Source organism: Trachypithecus francoisi, unplaced genomic scaffold (assembly GCF_009764315.1).
Source record: "Trachypithecus francoisi isolate TF-2019V2 unplaced genomic scaffold, Tfra_2.0 Contig01579, whole genome shotgun sequence".
In the NCBI taxonomy this organism is placed as follows: Eukaryota; Metazoa; Chordata; class Mammalia; order Primates; family Cercopithecidae; genus Trachypithecus; species Trachypithecus francoisi.
This window is the reverse complement of record NW_022681442.1, coordinates 12300071-12319219: the sequence shown is the minus strand read 5'-3', so window position 1 is coordinate 12319219 and position 19149 is coordinate 12300071. Positions and strand designations below refer to the sequence as shown.

The 19149-nt window shown below is 46.9% G+C and overlaps 2 protein-coding genes across 12 annotated transcripts in view; one reads left to right on the top strand and one right to left on the bottom strand.

Annotated features, from left to right (window-relative positions):
- DENND10 (DENN domain containing 10) overlaps positions 1-12050 on the top strand; it is a 30864-nt gene extending 18814 nt beyond the window's left edge. For all 8 annotated transcript variants that reach the window (XM_033181384.1, XM_033181394.1, XM_033181441.1 and 5 more), the window contains 3 exons: positions 3440-3547; positions 6138-6232; positions 10534-12050. In XM_033181384.1, coding sequence (XP_033037275.1) covers positions 3440-3547; positions 6138-6232; positions 10534-10710 — 380 coding nt within the window. In that variant the 3' untranslated portion in view covers positions 10711-12050. The remainder of the gene's footprint in view (positions 1-3439; positions 3548-6137; positions 6233-10533) is intronic.
- Positions 12051-12523: 473 nt separating this feature from the next.
- SFXN4 (sideroflexin 4) overlaps positions 12524-19149 on the bottom strand; it is a 29954-nt gene continuing 23328 nt past the window's right edge. For 2 of the 4 annotated variants that reach the window (XM_033181470.1, XM_033181454.1), the window contains one exon: positions 15899-16304. In XM_033181470.1, the coding sequence (XP_033037361.1) occupies positions 16227-16304 (78 nt within the window). In that variant the 3' untranslated portion in view covers positions 15899-16226. Of the gene's footprint in view, positions 13091-15898; positions 16305-19149 lie in introns of those variants that run through there. The other 2 variants (XM_033181463.1, XM_033181477.1) reach the window with 2 other exon arrangements.

Genomic DNA, 19149 nt, shown 5'->3' with positions numbered 1-19149 from the left:
CCTGCCACTATGCACAGCTAATTTTTATATTTTTAGTAGAGACAAGGTTTCTCCATGTTGGCCAGGCTGGTCTCAAATTCTTTACCTTAGGTCATCCTCCCGCCTCGGCCTCCCAAAGTGCCTGGATTGCATGAGCCATTGTGCCCAGCAGAACTTGTAAAGTTCTAGTCTTAAAAGTTTACCAGTGACTTTTTTTTTTCATCTTAACTTTTTAATTATTATGGGTATATAATAGGTATATGTATTTATGGGGTACATGTGATGTTTTGATACAGGCCTACAATATGTATAATGATTACATCAGGGTAATTGCAGTACCCATCACCTCAAGCATTTATGATTTCTTTGTTTTAGGAACGTTGTGATTCCACTTCTAGTTTTTTTTGAGTTGGAGTCTCACTCTGTTGCCCAGGCTGGAGTGCAGTGGCACAATCTCAGCATACTACAGCCTCCACCTCCCAGGTTCAAGTGATTCTCCTGCCTCAGCCACCCGAGTAGCTGGGATTACAGGTCTGCACACCATGCCCGGCTAATTTTTTTGTATTTTTAATAGAGAATAGAGATGGTTTTACCATGTTGGCCAGGCTGGTCTCAAACTTCTGACCTCAGGTGATCAACCTGCCTCAGCTTCCTAAAGTGTTGGGATTACAGGTGTGAGTCACTGTGCCCAGCCAACTTCTAGTTATTTTTAAATATACAATAAATTATTCACTGTAGTCACCCTATTGTGCTATCAAATACTAGGTCTTATTCATTCTAGCTATATTTTTGTATCCACTAACCATCCCAAATTTTCCTCCTCTCCCCACTACCCTTCCTAACCTCTGGTATCCACCATTCTACTTTCTATCTCCCTGAGTTCCATTGTTTTAATTTTTGGCTCCCACAAATAAGTGAGAACATGGAAAATTTGTCTTTCTGCCCTGGCTTCTCTTTTTTTTTTTTTTTTTTTTTTTTTGAGGTGGAGTCTCGCTCTGTCGCCCAGGCTGGAGTGCAGTGGCCGGATCTCGGCTCACTGCAAGCTCTGCCTCCCGGGTTCACGCCATTCTCCTGCCTCAGCCTCCCGAGTAGCTGGGACTACAGGCGCCCGCCACCTCGTCTGGCTAGTTTTTTGTATTTTTTTTTTAGTAGAGATGGGGTTTCACCGTGTTAGCCAGGATGGTCTTGATCTCCTGACCTCGTGATCCGCCCGTCTCGGCCTCCCAAAGTGCTGGGATTATAGGCTTGAGCCACTGCGCCTGGCCAATTTTTTTTATATATATATATTTTTAGTAGAGATGGGGTTTCACCATGTTGCCCAGGCAGGCCTGGAACTCCTGAGCTCAAGCACACCCGCCTCAGCCTCCCAAAGTGCTAGGATTACAGGCATCAGCCACCGCTCCTGGCCACCAGCTAATTTTTGTATTTTTAGTAGAGACAGGGTTTCATCATGTTGGCCAGGACGGTCTCAACCTCCTGGCCTCAAGTGATCCTCCCACCTCGACTTTCCAAAGTGCTGGGATTACAGGCGTGAGCCACTGCCCCCACCTGTTGTGTTTTAAAGTAAAACTCTAGGAATGATAAATTGGTCCTGGTATTAGTGTGTTCTTGCACTGCTATAAAGAAATAACTGACTATAAAGAAATAACTGAAGGCTGGGCACGGTGGCTCACATTTGTAATCCCAGAACTTTGGGAGGCCGAGGCGGGTGGATCACCTGAGGTCATGAGTTCAAGACCAGCCTGACCAATATGGTGAAACCCTGTCTTTACTAAACATACAAAACTTAGCCGGGCGTGGTGGCTTATGCCTGTAGTCCCAGCTACTCAGGAGGCTGAGACAGGAGAATTGCTTGAACCCAGGAGGTGGAGATTGCAGTGAGCCAAGATTGCGCCACTGCCCTCCAGCCTGGGCAACAGAGTAAGACTCTGTTTCTAAAACAAATGAACAAAAAGGCCGGGTGCGGTGGCTCGCCTGTAATCCCAGCACTTTGGAAGGCTAAGGCAGGCGGATCACGAGGTCAGGAGTTTGAGACCAACCTGGCTAATACAGTGAAACCCTGTCACTACTCAAAATACAAAAATTAGCCAGGCGTGGTGGCACATGCCTGTAGTCCCAGCTACTCAGGAGGCTGAGGCAGGAGAATCACTTGAACCCGGGAGGTGGAGGTTACAGTGAGCCAAGATCATGCTACTGTACTCTGGTCTGGGTTACAGAGCGAGACTCTGTCTCAAAAAAAAAAAAAAAACTGATAACTGATACTAGGTAATTTATAAAGAAATGAAGTTGAATTGGCACATGGTTCTGCAGACTGTACAGGAAGCATAGTGGCTTCAGCTTCTTTTTTTTTTTTTGAGACGGAGTCTCGCTCTGTCGCCCAGGCTAGAGTGCAGTGGCCGGATCTCAGCTCACTGCAAGCTCCACCTCCCGGGTTCACGCCATTCTCCTGCCTCAGCCTCTGAGTAGCTGGGACTACAGGCGCCCGCCACCTCGCCCGGCTAGTTTTTTTTGTATTTTTTAGTAGAGACGGGGTTTCACAGTGTTAGCCAGGATGGTCTCGATCTCCTGACCTCGTGATCCGCCCGCCTCGGCCTCCCAAAGTGCTGGGATTACAGGCTTGAGCCACCGCGCACGGCCTAGTGGCTTCAGCTTCTGTGGAGGCCTCAGGAAACTTACAATCATGGCAGAGGGTGAAGGGGAAGCAAGCACGTTTTACATGGTTGGAGCAGGAGGAAGGTGGGGGAAGGTGCTGTATACTTTTAAACCAGATCTTGTGAGAACTCAATCATGAGAACCACACTAAGGGGATGGTGCTAAACCATTCATGAGAAATCACCCCCATGATCTAGTCATCTCTCACCCGGCCCCACCTCCAACATTGAGGATTACAATTCGACATGAGATTTGGGTGGGAACACAGATAAACCATACCAGTCACTCCTCAGATAATTTTTTTTTTTTTTTTTTTGGTAATTGTATTGCTCTGCAAAATCAAAAAAATCTGGGAATCATTGTTCTAACACCAATCCCAGTCGTCTGCTAATTCCTGAGTTGCCCTGAATCCTTAAAGATGATGCCATTTCTACCTGAGAACCCAGGCATTTGGCATTGATTTCCTGAAGGCAAAGACCTGAAGGGGGAATATCAGTCAAGAGATTCCTCGTTGCCTTCTGCCCCAGCCATCATTCTTGACCCCAAGAGCAATCATTGGAAAGTAAATGCCCTACTTCAGTCTTGTCTTTGACACTGACGGATGATTTTGGAAAAGTTGGAGTTGTGTGAATTTCTTCAGGCAACTGATAATAATGTAGTCTTAGTAACTGCCACAGGGTGCAGCTAATGTTCCCAAATGAATAAAGCAGTGAAAGAGAGCAGCCGATGAGCTTTTAGACCCAATTCTTTTTATGGGTTCACCATATTTCTTCCCACTTCAGTAAGGTTGGTCATGTTTATGATGCAGGTTACATCGCTGGATTTGTAGACTTGGAGGTGAGCAACAGACCAGACCTCTATGATGTGTTTGTGAATCTGGCAGAGAGTGAGATTACCATTGCTCCCCTTGCAAAAGGTTTGTTCTCTGTTCTGTTCTGTTCTTGATACAAGATATAAGCCAAACAGTTGTACATTTTTAGGCTGATTCTCTAAAACCAATATTTGAGGGGTGGCTTACCCACTCTGCTGAAGATGGATATTTCCATGTCTAGAACACAACATTTATTCCTACAGACATAGACATATGAGCAGAACATCCCAGGTGCTTACGAAGCAAAGTATATGCTAAGAAGTTAAATAGTCTGTTCATCTTGTGTCACCACTTTTGTGTTTAAACAAAGTGTATTACTTTAGAACTTAGCGGTTTATTTTCTTAATTTTGAAATGTCTTTGAGTCATACAGAACTTGGTGGTTTAAAGCAACAAATATTCCTTTCTTCTTTTTTTTTTTTTTTGAGGCGGAGTCTTGCTCTGTCGCCCAGGCTGGAGTGCAGTGGCCTGATTTTGGCTTACTGCAGCCTATGCCTCCCGGGTTCAGGTGATTCTCATGTCTCAGCCTCCCGAGTAGTTGGGTTTACAGGCATGCACCACCATGCTCGGCTAATTTTTTTTTTTTTCCGAGTTGGAGTCTTACTCTGTCGCCCGGGCTGGAGTGCAATGGCACGATCTTGGCTCACTGCAACCTCCGCCTCCCAGGTTCAAGTGATTCTCCTGCCTCAGCTTCCTGAGTAGCTGGGATTACAGGCGCCCGCCACCGTGCCCAGCTAATTTTGTATTTTTAGTGGAGATGGGGTTTCACCATGTTGGTCAGGCTGGTCTTGAGCTCCTGACCTCGTGATCCGCCCGCCTCGGCCTCTCAAAGTGCTGGGATTACAGGCGTGAGCCACTGCGCCTGGCCTAATTTTTGTATTTTTAGTTGAGACAGGGTTTCACCATGTCAGCCAGGCTGGTCTTGAACTCGTAACCTCAAGTGATCCACTGGCCTCAGCCTCTCAAAGTACTGGGATTACAGGCGTGAGCCATCGTGTTCTAAAACAACAAATACTTATCTCACAGTTTTGGTGGATCAGGAATGGCTTATCTAGAGGTAGTTTTGGCTCAGAAAGTTTCAGTCACGATATCCCAGAGCCACAGTCATCTGAAGGCTCCACTGGGGCAAGAACACCCGCTTTCAACGTGCATGTCTATTGGCAGGAGGTCTCAGTTCCTCCTGCCATGGGCCTCTCCATAGGGCTGCTTGAGAGTTCTTACAATATGACAGCTGGCTCCCTCGAGAGTGAGTGACCCGAGAGAGAAGGAAGCCACAGTGCGTTTTATAATCTTATATTGATAAAGACATTGATAGTCACACCATTACTTCCTCCATATGCTATTTGTTAGAAGCAAATCACTAAGTTTAGTCAACACTTAAGGAGAAAGGAGTAAGTCTCCACCTCTTGAAGAAAGGCGTATCAAAGAATTTGTAGACATTTATCACTACACAGGGTTAAATGTGACTCCAGTATGGAAAATATTTTTGAAGCATGTCTCAGTAAGCACAAGGGAATGAAACTGTTCTTAGAGCTAAGGATCAGGAAAGGGTGTACTAGTGTTAGAGTGGCATTCTTAGACATTTTAAATTGTCCCAAATTACAGCTACATAAAGTAGAAAAGATTGGCTTAAATGCGTGTTGAGCCCAGAGCACTACTCAAGTAGTAGTTTTAGATGGGATTACTGCTAACAGCTTTGTTTTGTCACTTATCTTTCTCCTAAAAGTGGGGACAGCTGAATGCTGACTCATTGGGAATTGAATTGGGAATTGTTAGATTCAATTATGTGAGGTTTTATTGAACTTCAAATTAATAGAACCATAACTGACTTTCCCTTAATTCATTTTAAAATTGCAAACATAATGCACACTCATGGTGAAAAATTCAAACTATGGGTTCAGATCTTTAGGAAATAACTGCCTTTTGCAAAGCAAAAGTGAAAGAAAACTGGCTGTGGCCAAGGCCACTTAAGCCGCTGAAGCGTTCGGACCAGAAAGGGTGGCCATCTGCCTGCTGCCCTGTGTTGCTCTGTGTCTATAAAATGGGCTCCTCCTAATCAGCACCATTCGAATGGAGTTTGTTCCTTGAAGTGACAAACAAGTTTCTGCTAACCGCCTCAGTGCAGACAGTAGCAGTGTATGTAACCAAGCTAACTTAGGTGGCTTCCTTTGCTCATTTCTAAGGACCTAAACGAATTGAGTGCCCAGCTGTCTTCTGCAGAACTGACAGGAAACTCCTTTTCACAATATTCCCACCAAAAAGATAAATTTCTTAACTGAAAAGAGCTGGATTAGAAGGTCAGGCTCTTGGCTTATAGTCACAATTTAGTTGTAGTCAGAATTATTCATTATGTTTTGGGAAGAAAAATAAAAGTTCTGATCAGGTGGGTGTAAAGGGGAAATCTGGTTTGGTGTGATGTGTTTTTATGTTGGCCAAGAAGCATAAATCATGATTATATTATGCCTTTCCTCCCAGCATGTTGTCATATTTGTGGCTAGTGATAAAATGGACATGTGGGAGGTTGTCAGCTGCTGTTTGAAAATTTCCTCAGTGTGGTCTTTCAAGTTTTCAGATAGATGGCATGATTATTTTTTATTATGTCAAATTCTAAATATTAACCTTCTTGATCTCACCAGAGGCCATGGCAATGGGCAAACTGCACAAAGAAATGGGTCAGCTAATTGTTCAGTCTGCAGAAGATCCAGAGAAATCAGACAGCCAGGTGATACAGGTAACTCCCTCACCTTCTGACTTACTGAAAGTCCTGACCCAGTGTCGCTGGGTGGTGTGCGGCAGAGGTGTGCACATCAGCAGAGTGGGAGGCTGTGGGAGAGGCCAGCGGGCAGGTGCTTAGAGGTGGGTTTGCAGACGGCCACAGCGATGATGGACAAGCAGGTGCAGGCTGGCCTGATCTAGTTAGTTACTGGGCTCGAGGGCAGGTATACACTGGGGCTGGTGCTGACACCGACCATTGGCAAACAGAAATGTAACTCCCAAGTGGTCTGGAAGGCTTTTTTGGGCCAGCCAGTGCATTTTCTCTTCCTAGGAGAATTTCCCTGGAGGAACAAATTATAAAGGGGAGGTTGTTGCTGAACATGGAGAACTAGATAGATTGTCGAAATTTGGCTTTGCGTGTCTCCAGGACAACAGAAATGCAGTCAGACTCCTGACCCACTTAGTGAGATACAGAGCCAGCTCCTTGCTGGGGTCTACCTGGCACGTGGACCAGAGTCCATGTGGACCAGTGGGCACCTGCTCTGCCCTTGCCAAAACTGGAATGGCAAATGGGCAAAAGTGCCTCCCTGGGGGCACAGGGGCACCTCTGATATGCAGACTATACTCATTCGGCCCAAGCTGGTGCCTTCTCCATTTATCCATTCATTTACTCAGTGTTTCTTGAGCTCTGTTTGTCAGGCATCGCACTGGCAGTGGGGATGCAGTGGTGAGGAAATCCCTGCCCTCATGGAGCCGGTACCTCAGTGGAGTAGATGCACAGATAATAACAAATGACAAGATAATTACAGCCCATGCTAGGTGCTGTGACAGAAGGGGTTGGGGTGGAGAATACTGGGGGAGGGGTAGGCCAGCTCTCTAAGGAGGTGACATGTCCGCGGAAAGATGAGAGGGGCCATTTCTCTGCAGTGCTGATGGCCTGGCCAGCTGTGAGCAGGAAGAGTGGGCTGATCTTGCCCTGAGGACCTGAACACTGGAGACTCTGGGGCTGCTGCTTTCCTACCATGTGAATCCTCCCTGCCCACCTATCCCCCAGCATTAGAGTAAAGACATATTCTTACAATATCGGCAACATATGTGAACTTGAGTTTTGCATTACTGTGTTGTTCACAGACAAAGTGCTACCTAGATGACTTAGTATAATGTATGTGACCTTGGGGAGGGCAAGTGAAAATGCTGGGAATGCTGTGAGGGTTCAAAAATAGATGCATGAATTAATGATGTCAGCAAACAAGAAGACATAATTTTTTTACTTTTTTTCTTCGTTGAGTTTCACTGTCACCCAGGGTGGAGTGCAGTGGTGCAATCTTGGCTCACTGCAACCTCCACCACACGGGTTCAAACGATTCTCCTGCCTCTGCCTCCCGAGTAGCAGGCACCAGGATTACAGGTGCCTGGCACCGCACCTGACTAATCTTGTATTTTTAGTAGAGATGGGGTTTCACCACGTTGACCAGGCTAATTTTTTTTTTTTTTTTTTTTTTTTTTTTGTTGAGACGGAGTCTCGCTCTGTCGCCCAGGCTGGAGTGCAGTGGCCGGATCTCAGCTCACTGCAAGCTCCGCCTCCGGGTTTACGCCATTCTCCTGCCTCAGCCTCCCGAGTAGCTGGGACTACAGGCGCCCGCCACCTCGCCGGCTAGTTTTTTTTTTTTTTTTTGTATTTTTAGTAGAGACGGGGTTTCACTGTGTTCGCCAGGATGGTCTCGATCTCCTGACCTCGTGATCCGCCCGTCTCGGCCTCCCAAAGTGCTGGGATTACAGGCTTGAGCCACCGCGCCCGGCCTGACCAGGCTAATTTTGAACTCCTGACTGGAGCCAGTGCTCCGCCCGCCTCAGCCTCCCAAAGTGCTGGGATTACAGGCGTGAGCTACCACGCCTGGCCAGAAGACATGATTTTTTTTTTGTTTTGGAGACAGAGTCTCACTCTGTTGCCCAGGCGGGAGTGCAGTGGCGTGATCTTGGCTCACTGCAACCTCTGCCTCCCGGGTTCAAGCGATTCTCCTGCCTCAGCCTCCCGACTAGCTGAGACTATAGGCACGCACCACCATACCCGGCTAACTTTTTTGTGTTTTTAGTAGAGGTGGGGTTTCACCATGTTGGTCAGGCTGGTCTCGAACTCCTGACCTCAAATGATCCACCCACCTCGGCCTCCCAAAGTGCTGGGATTACAGGCATGAGCCACCATGCCTGGCCAGAAGACATGATTTTAATGAGCGCTTTAGTGAGTCCTCAGCCACCCAAAAGGAATAAAGCCTGCGTGGCAGGTGCTGGGTTACTTTTCCCAGGCAGATGAGGACTTTTGGGAAGAGATTCCTTCAAAAAACAATAGCAGCATTTCTCAAAAAGTTAAACATCGAGTTACCATATGATTTAGCAATGCTGTTGCTGGGTATATACCCAAAATAATTGAAAGTAGGGACTTGGCCGGGCCTGATGGCTCATGCATGTAATCCCAGCACTTTGGGAGGCCGAGGTGGGTGGATCACCTGAGGTCAGGAGTTCGAGATCAGCCTGGCCAACATGGCAAAACCCTGTCTCTACCAAAAATACAAAACTTAGCCAGGTGTGGTAGTGGGCACCTGTAATCCCAGCTACTTGGGAAGCCAAGATAGGATAATTGCTCGAACCCGGGAGGCGGGGGGTTGCAGTGAGCCGAGACTGTGCCATTGCACTCCAGGCTGGGCAACAAGAGCAAAACTCCATCTCAAAAAAAAAAGAAAGAAGAAAAAGAAAAGAAACAATACAGTAAAAATATAGCATTATCGCATTATCATCTTATGAGACTACCATTGTATATGTGGTCCCTGGTTGACCAAAACGTCATTATGTGGTGCGTGACTGTACTTGTATGGAAATATCCATAGCAGTGTTACTCACAGTAGCCTTTAAAAGGTGGCAGAAGCAACCTAGTGTCCTTCAGCAGATGACTGGGCAAACAAAATGGAGTCTTTATATACAGTAGAATATTACTCAGCTTAAAAAGGAATGGAATGTTTTGAATGTGGTTTTTGTTGGGGGGCGAAAAAAGGAATAGAATTCTGATACATGGCCGGGCGTGGTGGCTCAAGCCTGTAATCCCAGCACTTTGGGAGGCCGAGACGGGCGGATCACAAGGTCAGGAGATTGAGACCATCCTGGCTAATACGGTGAAACCCCGTCTCTACTCAAAAGAATACAAAAAACTAGCCGGGCGAGGTGGTGGGCACCTGTAGTCTCAGCTACTCGGGAGGCTGAGGCAGAATGGCGTGAACCCGGGAGGCGGAGCTTGCAGTGAGCCCAGATCGCGCCACTGCACTCCAGCCTGGGCGGACAGAGCGAGACTCCATCTCAAAAAAAAAAAAAAAATTCTGATACATGCTATAACATGGATGAACCTTGAAAACATGCTAATGAAGTAAGCCAGACACTAAAGGGTAAGTGTTGTATGATTCCACGTATATGAGCTATCTAGAGCAGACAAATTCACAGAGTTAGAAAGCAGAATAGAGGTTACCAGGAGCTAAGTGAAGGGAAATGCGGTTATTTAATGGGTACAGAGTTTCTGTTTGTGATGGTGAAAAGTGCTGGAAATAGGGGTGATGGTTGTGCAACGTTGCAAATGTACTTAATGCCACTGAATTACACACTCAGAAAATGGCTAAAATGGTAAAAAAACAAATAAAAATATGATTTTTTTAAGTTAATTTGTTTCATTTTTCCTAATTTTTTTCTTTAAAAAGAATTATCAGGCCAGGTGCAATGGCTCAGATCTATAATCCCAGCAGTTTGGGAGGCTGAGGTGGGCAGATCGCTTGAGCCCAGGGGTTTGAGACCAGCCTGGGCAACATGGTGAAACCACATCTCTACAAAAAGTATTAAAAAATTAGCTGGGTGTGGTGGTGCACGCCTGTAGTCCCAGCTACTCAGGAGGCTGAGGTGGGTAGATCACTTGAGCCTGGGAAGTCGAGGCTGCAGTGAGCCATGATTGCACCACTGCACTCCAACCTGAGTAACAGAGCGAGACCCTGTCTCAAAAACAACAAAAAAAGGAGTTACCTTTTTTGTTGTTCGTTTTTGAGACAGGGTTGCCCAGGCTGGAGTGCAGTGGTGAAATCATGGCTCACTGCAGCCTCTAACTTCTGGCTCAAGCCATCCTCGTGCCACAGTCTCCCAAAGTGCTGGAATTACAGGCATGAGCCACCACACCGAGCTCATTTTTCATACTTTATAAACAGTCTGAAAAAAATAGGAAGAATTCTACAGAGTAAATATTCAAATTTCAGATACTAACATGTTGCATATTTTCCTGTTCTATTAAAGGATATTGCTCTAAAAACAAGAGAAATCTTTACCAACCTAGCACCATTTTCAGAAGTTTCGGCTGATGGAGAAAAGAGAGTCCTTAATTTGGAGGCACTAAAGCAAAAACGATTTCCACCAGCAACAGAAAACTTCCTTTATCATCTAGCAGCAGCCGAACAAATGCTGAAAATCTGACTGTGTGACAGAATGTATCACTGATGACTGATAGAAAGCCCTCTTTCACTCTGATTATCCATTAACTACATAAAGTCCTGAAAATAACAGAGAAACTGTTATATATTTTTAATGATTTATTTGCAGGTAGTGAGATTTGACCTGAAAAACAATGAAACACATGAACACACTTCTGATTTTCTCCTAGCTGATTAGGTTCCTGCCTGCTGTCAGTGCTGGACAAAGTGCTGTTACTACTTTATATAACATTACAAAACAGCTAGAGGTCCTGGGGTAAGAGAAAAAAAGCACATTATGACAAATGCGAAAGCCTTCATTATTACACATTCCAGTTTCTCACTGTGTAGTCATAAGCTAATGGTTTACTTTCAGAAAGCTGCCTGAAACGTTGCTTTGTACTCTAGGAAGAACTTTAATTCCTCCTGAGGAACTCTACTTTCTGAGCCCAACTGCTAAGTTTTCTGTGGAACTGTCTAGAAGATCATTCAAGAGAGCCTGCAGTTGCACTTTCTTGTAAAAGTTAAAAAAAAAAAAAAAAAAAGATTTTTCCCGGCTTTTGAACATTTTGCCTATATTATGAGAGTTTTGCATATATTTTATACTTGAGTAGACAACTTTAATAATCCATATTTATACTATCGCAGATGTTTGGGAAACGTTCAGCCATTAGCACTCATCTAACCCTGTTAGCAATATTCTTTTGAAAAAGGTGCCAGTCCTTATGTGGTAAACTAAGAAGCCCATTGAATATAACACTGCGTAGGACTGAAACAGTGACCTTATATTATTGCTAAGGGAATATGAGATTAACTTCCTACAGGGGCCAAAACCAGAGAAAGGCTTCCAGCAACTTTGGTGAAAGTAATTTGGCCACATGTCAAGCCAACTGTTTGTATTCATTTATGTACCTTTTTCACAACTGGAGACCTTAAAATTGCCAAATCAGCATGGAGGCCTCAATTACGTGCTTGTTAGTGTGTCATTCATGTTGATTGTAAGGGATTACTTTCACTCAGTACTGATGTCCTTGGAAATCTTACCTGGAAACATGTTTGCAAAAAACATTATTGGATCTTTCATTTTTTTTTTTTCTTGGTATTACATATTTGTTAAATAAAAATTAAACACCCTCTCTTTTTGAGTGAGGGCAGGGGAGGACCTGAAATAAGATGATGTTTACTAAGGCAAATAATTGAAAATTAAATCTGCACTTTATGGAAATGAAAAATACTAACATCTTTTTCCTCATTTTTTTGTATTACTATATTAGCTAATGATCAAAGTTGTTAAAATTATAAATTTATGATGCAGAAATAAAATGGAAATATTTTGATATTCAACTACTTTTAGGTGGGTGATGAATTGTCCCCTTTCTCTGATTCTGCTCATTCCAAAGAAAACAGAGAAAAAAAACTGTGAGGGCACTAGGGAATTATGAAAAGACCTGTCTGAAAGTTCAAGATGGGCAAGGGCGCAGTGGCTCATGCCTGTAATCCCAGCACTTTGGGAGGCCGAGATAGGCGGATCACCTGAGATCAGGAATTAGAGAATAGCCTGGCCAACGTGGTGAAACCCCGTCTCTACTAAAAGTACAAAAATTAGCTGGGTGTGGTGGCGGGTGCCTGTAATCCCAGCTATTCAGGAGGCTGAGGCAGGAGAATTGCTCGAACCTGGGAGGCGGAGGTTGCAGTGAGCCGAGATTGCACCATTGCACTCCAGCCTGGGCAACAAAATGAGACTCGGTCTCAAAAAAAAAAAAACTTCAAGCCATCCCTCGCCACACACCCTTTCCTCCCACCCTAGCCCTCCTCCACTCGCCCTCCTGGAGCTGCCTCTGTAACTTTAGTCTCCTGTCCTTGGAAGGTGCCTTCACATTTCTGTCATCTGGTAGTGGTTAAACCTCCACCTGCAGCTGTTGCCCATCTTGTTCTCTAACTTTAATTTTGGTTAGTGTCAGCTTGTGGTCAGACTGAGCCATTTACTGATTTTGTCCTTTTAGGCTGTTGTGAAACTCTCCTCACCAGATTTGGAAATTAACCGTCATTCCGGCCTTGGGGAAACAAAACCACGGATAAATTCTTTGGTAATTTGGGGTAGGGTGCGTTGGAAACGTTAGGCCAAGACTCAAATGTTGAGGTACCTACTCTGGGCCATGCCTGTGTTGTATTTTGGGCTACCCTTATGGGCAGCAGCCCCTGCTCTCGCGGTGCTGCGCACAGTCCGCTTGGGGAATAGGGTCAACAAACAGGCTGCTGTCGTGCGGCTAGTGCTAGGCGTGATGTGTGAAACAGAGTGGTATCAGCACACAGATGGAGACCCAGTTCAGTGCTGTCAATCCTGGAAGGCCTCTCAGAGGGAGTGATCGATGTCAAAGTCAGACCTGAAGCATAAGAAGACATCTATTCAGACCAGAGGAAACAGCTGTGTGAAGGTCCGGAGAAGAGACCACAGCCCATGTGAGGACCTGGAGGGTCTAGAGGGAGGGGAGGGAGTGGCAGGATATGAGTACGGGAAAGGCTTGCCGTGGTGAGGAATGTGGGCTTGATCTTGACGCACTGGGAAGCCATTTAAGGCTTTTCAGGCCGGGTGCGGTGCTCATGCCTGTAATCCCAGCACTTTGAGAGGCCAAAGCGGGTGGATCACGAGGACAGGAGGTGACAGCCTGGCCAACAGGGTGAAACCCCATCTCTACTAAAAACAAAACAAAAATTAGCTGAATGTGGTGGCTGGTGCACACCTGTAGTCCCAGCTACTCAGGAGGCTGAGGCACAAGAATCACTTGAACCCAGTGTCGGGCCTCTGAGCCCAAGCCTGCATGTATTCATCCAGATGGCCTGAATTAACTGAAGAATCACAAAATAAGTGATAATGGCCTGTTCCTGCCTTAACTGATGACATTACCTTGTGAAATTCCTTCTCCTGGCTCATCCTGGCTCAAAAGCTCCCCCACTGAGCACCTTGTGACCCCCACCCCTGCCAGCCAGAGAACAACCCCCTTTGACTAATTTTCCACTACCTACCCAAATCTTATAAAACGGCCCCACCCCGATCTCCCTTCACTGACTCTTTTCGGCCCACCTGCACCCAGGTGATTAAAAAGCTTTATCACTCACACAAAGCCTGTTTGGTGGTCTTTTCACACGGATGCGCATGAAACCCAGGAGGTGGAGGTTGCAGTGAGCCAAGATCGTGCCACTGCACTCTACACTCCAGCCCGGGTGACAGAGCGAGACTCCGTCTCAAAACACACAAAAAAACTGTTCAGCAGGTGTGATTTAGAAGAGCAGGCTGGAACGTGGACCGGAGGGAGTAGGCAGGAGATGGGCCAGGCAGTGCCAGCAGGGGACGCTGTTGGACTGCGCTGGGCGGTAGCAGCGGGCATACGTGGGTTCCAGACTCCATGTACTGGGCCCCGTCTCCTGAATACGCTGGGGTGAAGGTGGGGAGAGGGCGCCTCCAGTGATCCTGTCTGGTGCACCTGGGTAGGTGGTGGTGTCAGTTCCTGAGACTGGGAGGGAGAGCTGCTCTCACGTTTGGATGGGTTGAGTTTGAGATGTCTGGGACATCCAAATGGCAAAGTGCAGCCAAGTAAGCAGCTCAGTGACCAGCCTGAGTGCCCAGCAGTGTGGCAGGGCCACATTCAGGTGGGTCACGGATGAGAGAAGACTTAGTAGAATGGGAAGTGGGGCAGAGACTGTGAGGGCGACAACTCTTTTTTTTTTTTTTTTGAAACGGAGTCTCGCTCTGTCGCCCAGGCTGGAGTGCAGTGGCGGATCTCAGCTCACTGCAAGCTCCGCCTCCCGGGTTCCCGCCATTCTCCTGCCTCAGCCTCCCGAGTAGCTGGGACTACAGGCGCCCGCCACCGCGCCGGCTAGTTTTTGTATTTTTTTAGTAGAGACGGGGTTTCACCCTATTAGCCAGGATGGTCTCGATCTCTTGACCTCGTGATCCGCCCGTCTCGGCCTCCCAAAGTGCTGGGATTACAGGCTTGAGCCACCGCGGAGGGCGACAACTCTTAAGGTCTGGCTACAGCCAGGTGTGGTGGCAGGCGCCTGTACTCCCAGCCACTCAGGAGGCTGAAGCAGGTGGGTCCCTTGAGCCCAGGAGTTCAAGGCTGCAGTGAGCTATGGTTGTGCCACTGTACTCCAGCCTGGGTGACAGCAAGATCCGGTCTCTAATGAGGCAGGTGACAAGCAGTTCTTTTTTTTTTTTTTTTTTTTTTTTGAGGCGGAGTCTCGCGCTGTCGCCCGGGGCTGGAGTGCAATGGCCGGATCTCAGCTCACTGCAAGCTCCGCCTCCCGGGTTTACGCCATTCTCCTGCCTCAGCCTCCCGAGTAGCTGGGACTACAGGCGCCCGCCACCTCGCCCGGCTAGTTTTTGTATTTTTAGTAGAGACGGAGTTTCACCGTGTTAGCCAGGATGGTCTCAATCTCCTGACCTCGTGATCCGCCCGTCTCGGCCTCCCAAAGTGCTGGGATTACAGGCTTGAGCCACCGCGCCCGGCCGACAAGCAGTTCTTTTTGAGACACAGTCTAGTTCTGTCACCCAGGCTGGAATGCAATGGCGCGACCTCGACTCACTGCAACCTCTGCCGCCAGGGTTCAAGTGCTTCTCGTGCCTCAGCCTCCTGAGTGGCTGGGACTACAGGTGTGCACCACCACGCCTGGCTGATTTTTGTATTTTTAGTAGACACGGCGTTTTACCATGTTGGCCAGGCTGGTCTCAAACTCCTGACCTCAGGTGATCCGCCGGCCTCAGCCTCCCCAAGTGCTGGGATTACAGGCATGAGCCACCACGCCCGGCCGACAAGCAGTTTACACACTTATGGGAAGGACCCAGCAGACACAGGCTACAGAGCACAGCCCTGAGGAAGCAGAGAGGGGCCCAGAGCCTGGAACTCGTGCCTTGCACGGAGGAAGGATGGGTGTGGGTGTGGATGTAGGGGCTCCACTGCTGACTTCAGTTTCCTGGCGGAGCAGGCAGGGTCCTCTGCCAGAGAGGAGAAAGGAGGCACTGGGCAGAGGGCAGCAAAGGTTTTAAGCAGCTGTCTAGATTGGAGGACGCTGAGTAAGGAAACAAGATTGCTTTTGGGGTTGGAGGCCATGAACAGCGCCCCAGGGGTACGTTTTCCACTTGAGATGGCCTATCCATTGAACACCTGTGTCCTGGGCACGGTGGACTCTGTGTGTTCTTTCTTCAGATACTCAACTTGAGACAGGTTTATTAGGTAATTAGTGATTTCATAGTATCCTTTCGCAGGCCGATCCCCTCTCCAACCTTCTCCTTAGCAACCCAGGGATGTCAGACGGGGCACCCTCCCACTGTCTTCTCCAGCCAGCCTTAAAAACCCCAGACATGCCAGCCTGGGAGTGATCTCAGTGTGGAATTTTAAGTCTCCTTGTCAGCACAGACACCTCTGGGGTCCCCAGAAGGCCTCTGGCAGAGTTCTCTAAACCGAACCTGGAGAGGTGAAGGTTTTCAAGCAGGAAGCACATAAATTCACCTGAAACTCATGTCTACACCCCTCTGTGATAAAAGATTTCTGTTTCTTCTGTTGAAGGCTGAATTTTCTCTTCATGACTACAGCTCTGTATCTGAAAAATAGTTAAATTCACAATATTTCTATTAATAGTTTTTCTTGCCGTAGAAGCCAAGTTAAAAAAATCATTTTCTGAAAGCCACCATTTCACAGTCTATCTTTTTCAATAATGTCTAATCTATAGCAGAAAATGTAGCCTTCTTTTTTTTAATCACCCAAGTAGTAAAGAAACTTTTTAAACCTTTTTTTTTTTTTTTTTTTTTGATACAGAGTCTTGTTCTGTTGCCCAGGCTGGAGTGCAGTGGCACCATCTCAGCTCACTGCAACCTCTACCCTCCAAGTTCAAGTGATTCTCGTAGCTCAGCCACCCGAGTAGCTGGGATTATAGGCGCACACCACCACCTCTGGCCTATTATTGTTATTTACTTATCTCTATATTTGTTTATAATTGAAACTTTCCATTAAAAAGTTTTAAGATGGCTGGGCACAATGGCTCATGCCTGTAATCCCAACACTTTGGGAGGCTGAGGCGGGTAGATCACTTGAGACCAGCCTGGCTAACATGGTGAAACCCCGTTTCTACAAAAAATACAAAAATTAGCCAGGCGTGGTGGTGGGTGCCTGTAATCCCAGCTACTCTGGTGGCTGAGGCACGAGAATCGCTTGAACCTGGGAGGTGGAGGTTCCAGTGAGCCAAGATCAGGAGGATTGCTTGAGGTGGGGAGTTTGCAATCAGCCTGGGCAATACAGTGGGACCCTGTCTCTACAAAAAATAAAAAATGAGCCAGGTGTGGTGGTACGTTCCTGGAGTCCCAGCTACTTGGGAGGCTGAGGCCAGAGGATCACTTGAGCCTGGGAGTCAAGGCTGCAGTAAGCCATGATTATACCACTGCCCTCCAGCCTGGGCAACAGAGTGAAACCCTGTCTCAGACATACAAACAAAAAACAAATGTGGACAGAATGTAATGAACTCACATGTGCTCACTCAGGAATAACTATTAACAATTTGCAGATCTCATTTCATCAAGCACCTCCCACACCCAGCAGTAGGGTTTTTTCCTTGAGTATTTTAAGGCAATTCTCATGTCATGTCACTATGCCATTATCATATGTAACAAAATTAGTAATAACTCCTTATCTCATCTAAGCACCTCCATGCCCGCCTTGAGCCAACAGGGTATTTTCTTTCTTTTTTTTTTTTTTGAGACGGAGTCTCACTCCGTCGCCCAGGCTGGAGCGCAGTGGCGCAATCTCGGCTCACTGCAAGCTCCACCTCTGGGGTTCATGCCATTCTCCTGCCTCAACCTCCAAAGTAGATGGGACCACAGGCACCCGCCACCACACCTGGCTAATATTTTGAATTTTTAATAGAGATGGGGTTTCACCGTGTTAACCAGGATGGTCTCCATGTCCTGACCTCATGATCCACCCACCTCGGCCTCCCAAAGTGCTGGGATTACAAGCATTAGCCACCACGCCCGACCCCAACAGGATATTTTCAAAGTCCAGCAAGCAAGTCTTGGCATCTGGGGTCATGTGTGTGACTGACTCCCTTTCCTGCCTCCACTCTGGCCTCTGGAGTTCTGCCCCTTCCAACCTTGAATGACTCACCTGCTGCCCACCTCCTCGGCCTGGCTGTGCAGGGCCTGCCACCTGGCCCCCAGCATCCTGCCTGTTCCTTGCAGCCTCACATGCCCATTCAGCCCTTCCCATCCTCCACTGGGGATAAACTCTTCCTCTCCTTCCTGGGCTCAAGTGACCCTCTCACCGCAGCCTTCTGAGTAGCTGGCACTGCAGGTGTGTGCCACTTCACCCCACTCATTTTTTTTTTTTTTTTTTTTTTGAGACAGAGTCTCACTCTCTGGCCCCATTGCAGCCTTGACCAAAGATCAGGTGATCTTCCTACCTCAGCTACCTGAGTGGCTGGGACTACAGGCACATACCATGCCTGGCTAATTATTATTATTATTTTTTTTTTCTTTTTAATTTTTTTCAGAATAGAGATGAGGTTCAGGCTGGTTTCAAACCCTGAGCTAAAGTGATCCTCCCCACCTCCCAAAGTGCTGGGATTACAGGTGTGACCCACCATGCCCAGCCAAATTTTTATTGTCAGCAGAGACAAGGTCTTGCTATGTTGCCCTGGCTGGTCTTGAACTCCGGGGCTCAAGTGATCCTCCCACTTGGGCTTCCCAGAGTGCTGGGATTACAGGCATGAGCCACAGCCCCCGACCTAATTTTTAGAACATTTTGTGTAGAAACGGGGTCTCACTGCATTCCCCAGGCTGTCTGGAACTCGTGGCCTCAAGCAATCTTCCCACCTTGGTCTCCCAAAGTGTTGGGATTACAGACATGAGCCACCGTGCCTGGCCTGAAATGTTATTCTGAGATGTTGCCTCACCCCTCAACCCCTCGCCCATAGCATAGTAAGAAGCATAACTGTCTAAAATAATTGGAAACGTCTACGTTGTGCTGGCAAAGTTGCTTGAATGAATGATCCTAAAACCTAAACCTATAAAATGTGGATCCTGAACAAGATCATTCCATAAATATAAATGCTTTTGAGGACATATATATTTATAGTGACAGAAACAAGCACTTAAAATATTTAGCCAAGAAATTGCTGATATCTGCTAGCATCAATAATGTCCTTGACATCTGCTAGAAATGTATGGCAGAGCTTTGGAAATTAAAAAAACTGGCTTTCTGACTTAAAAAAAAAAAATGTCCTTGCTGCCTACTAAGCAACAACCCTTGGCAGAGATACCATTATCTGCAGCTCTCTTTAACAGATAAGAAAATGGAGCAAGTTGACCAAGGTCGTGGAGAAGCTGGAATCTGAGTCCAGGCAGTCTGACTCATAATAAATTATATTATAAATTATCTACAGAACTGGGCTGTCC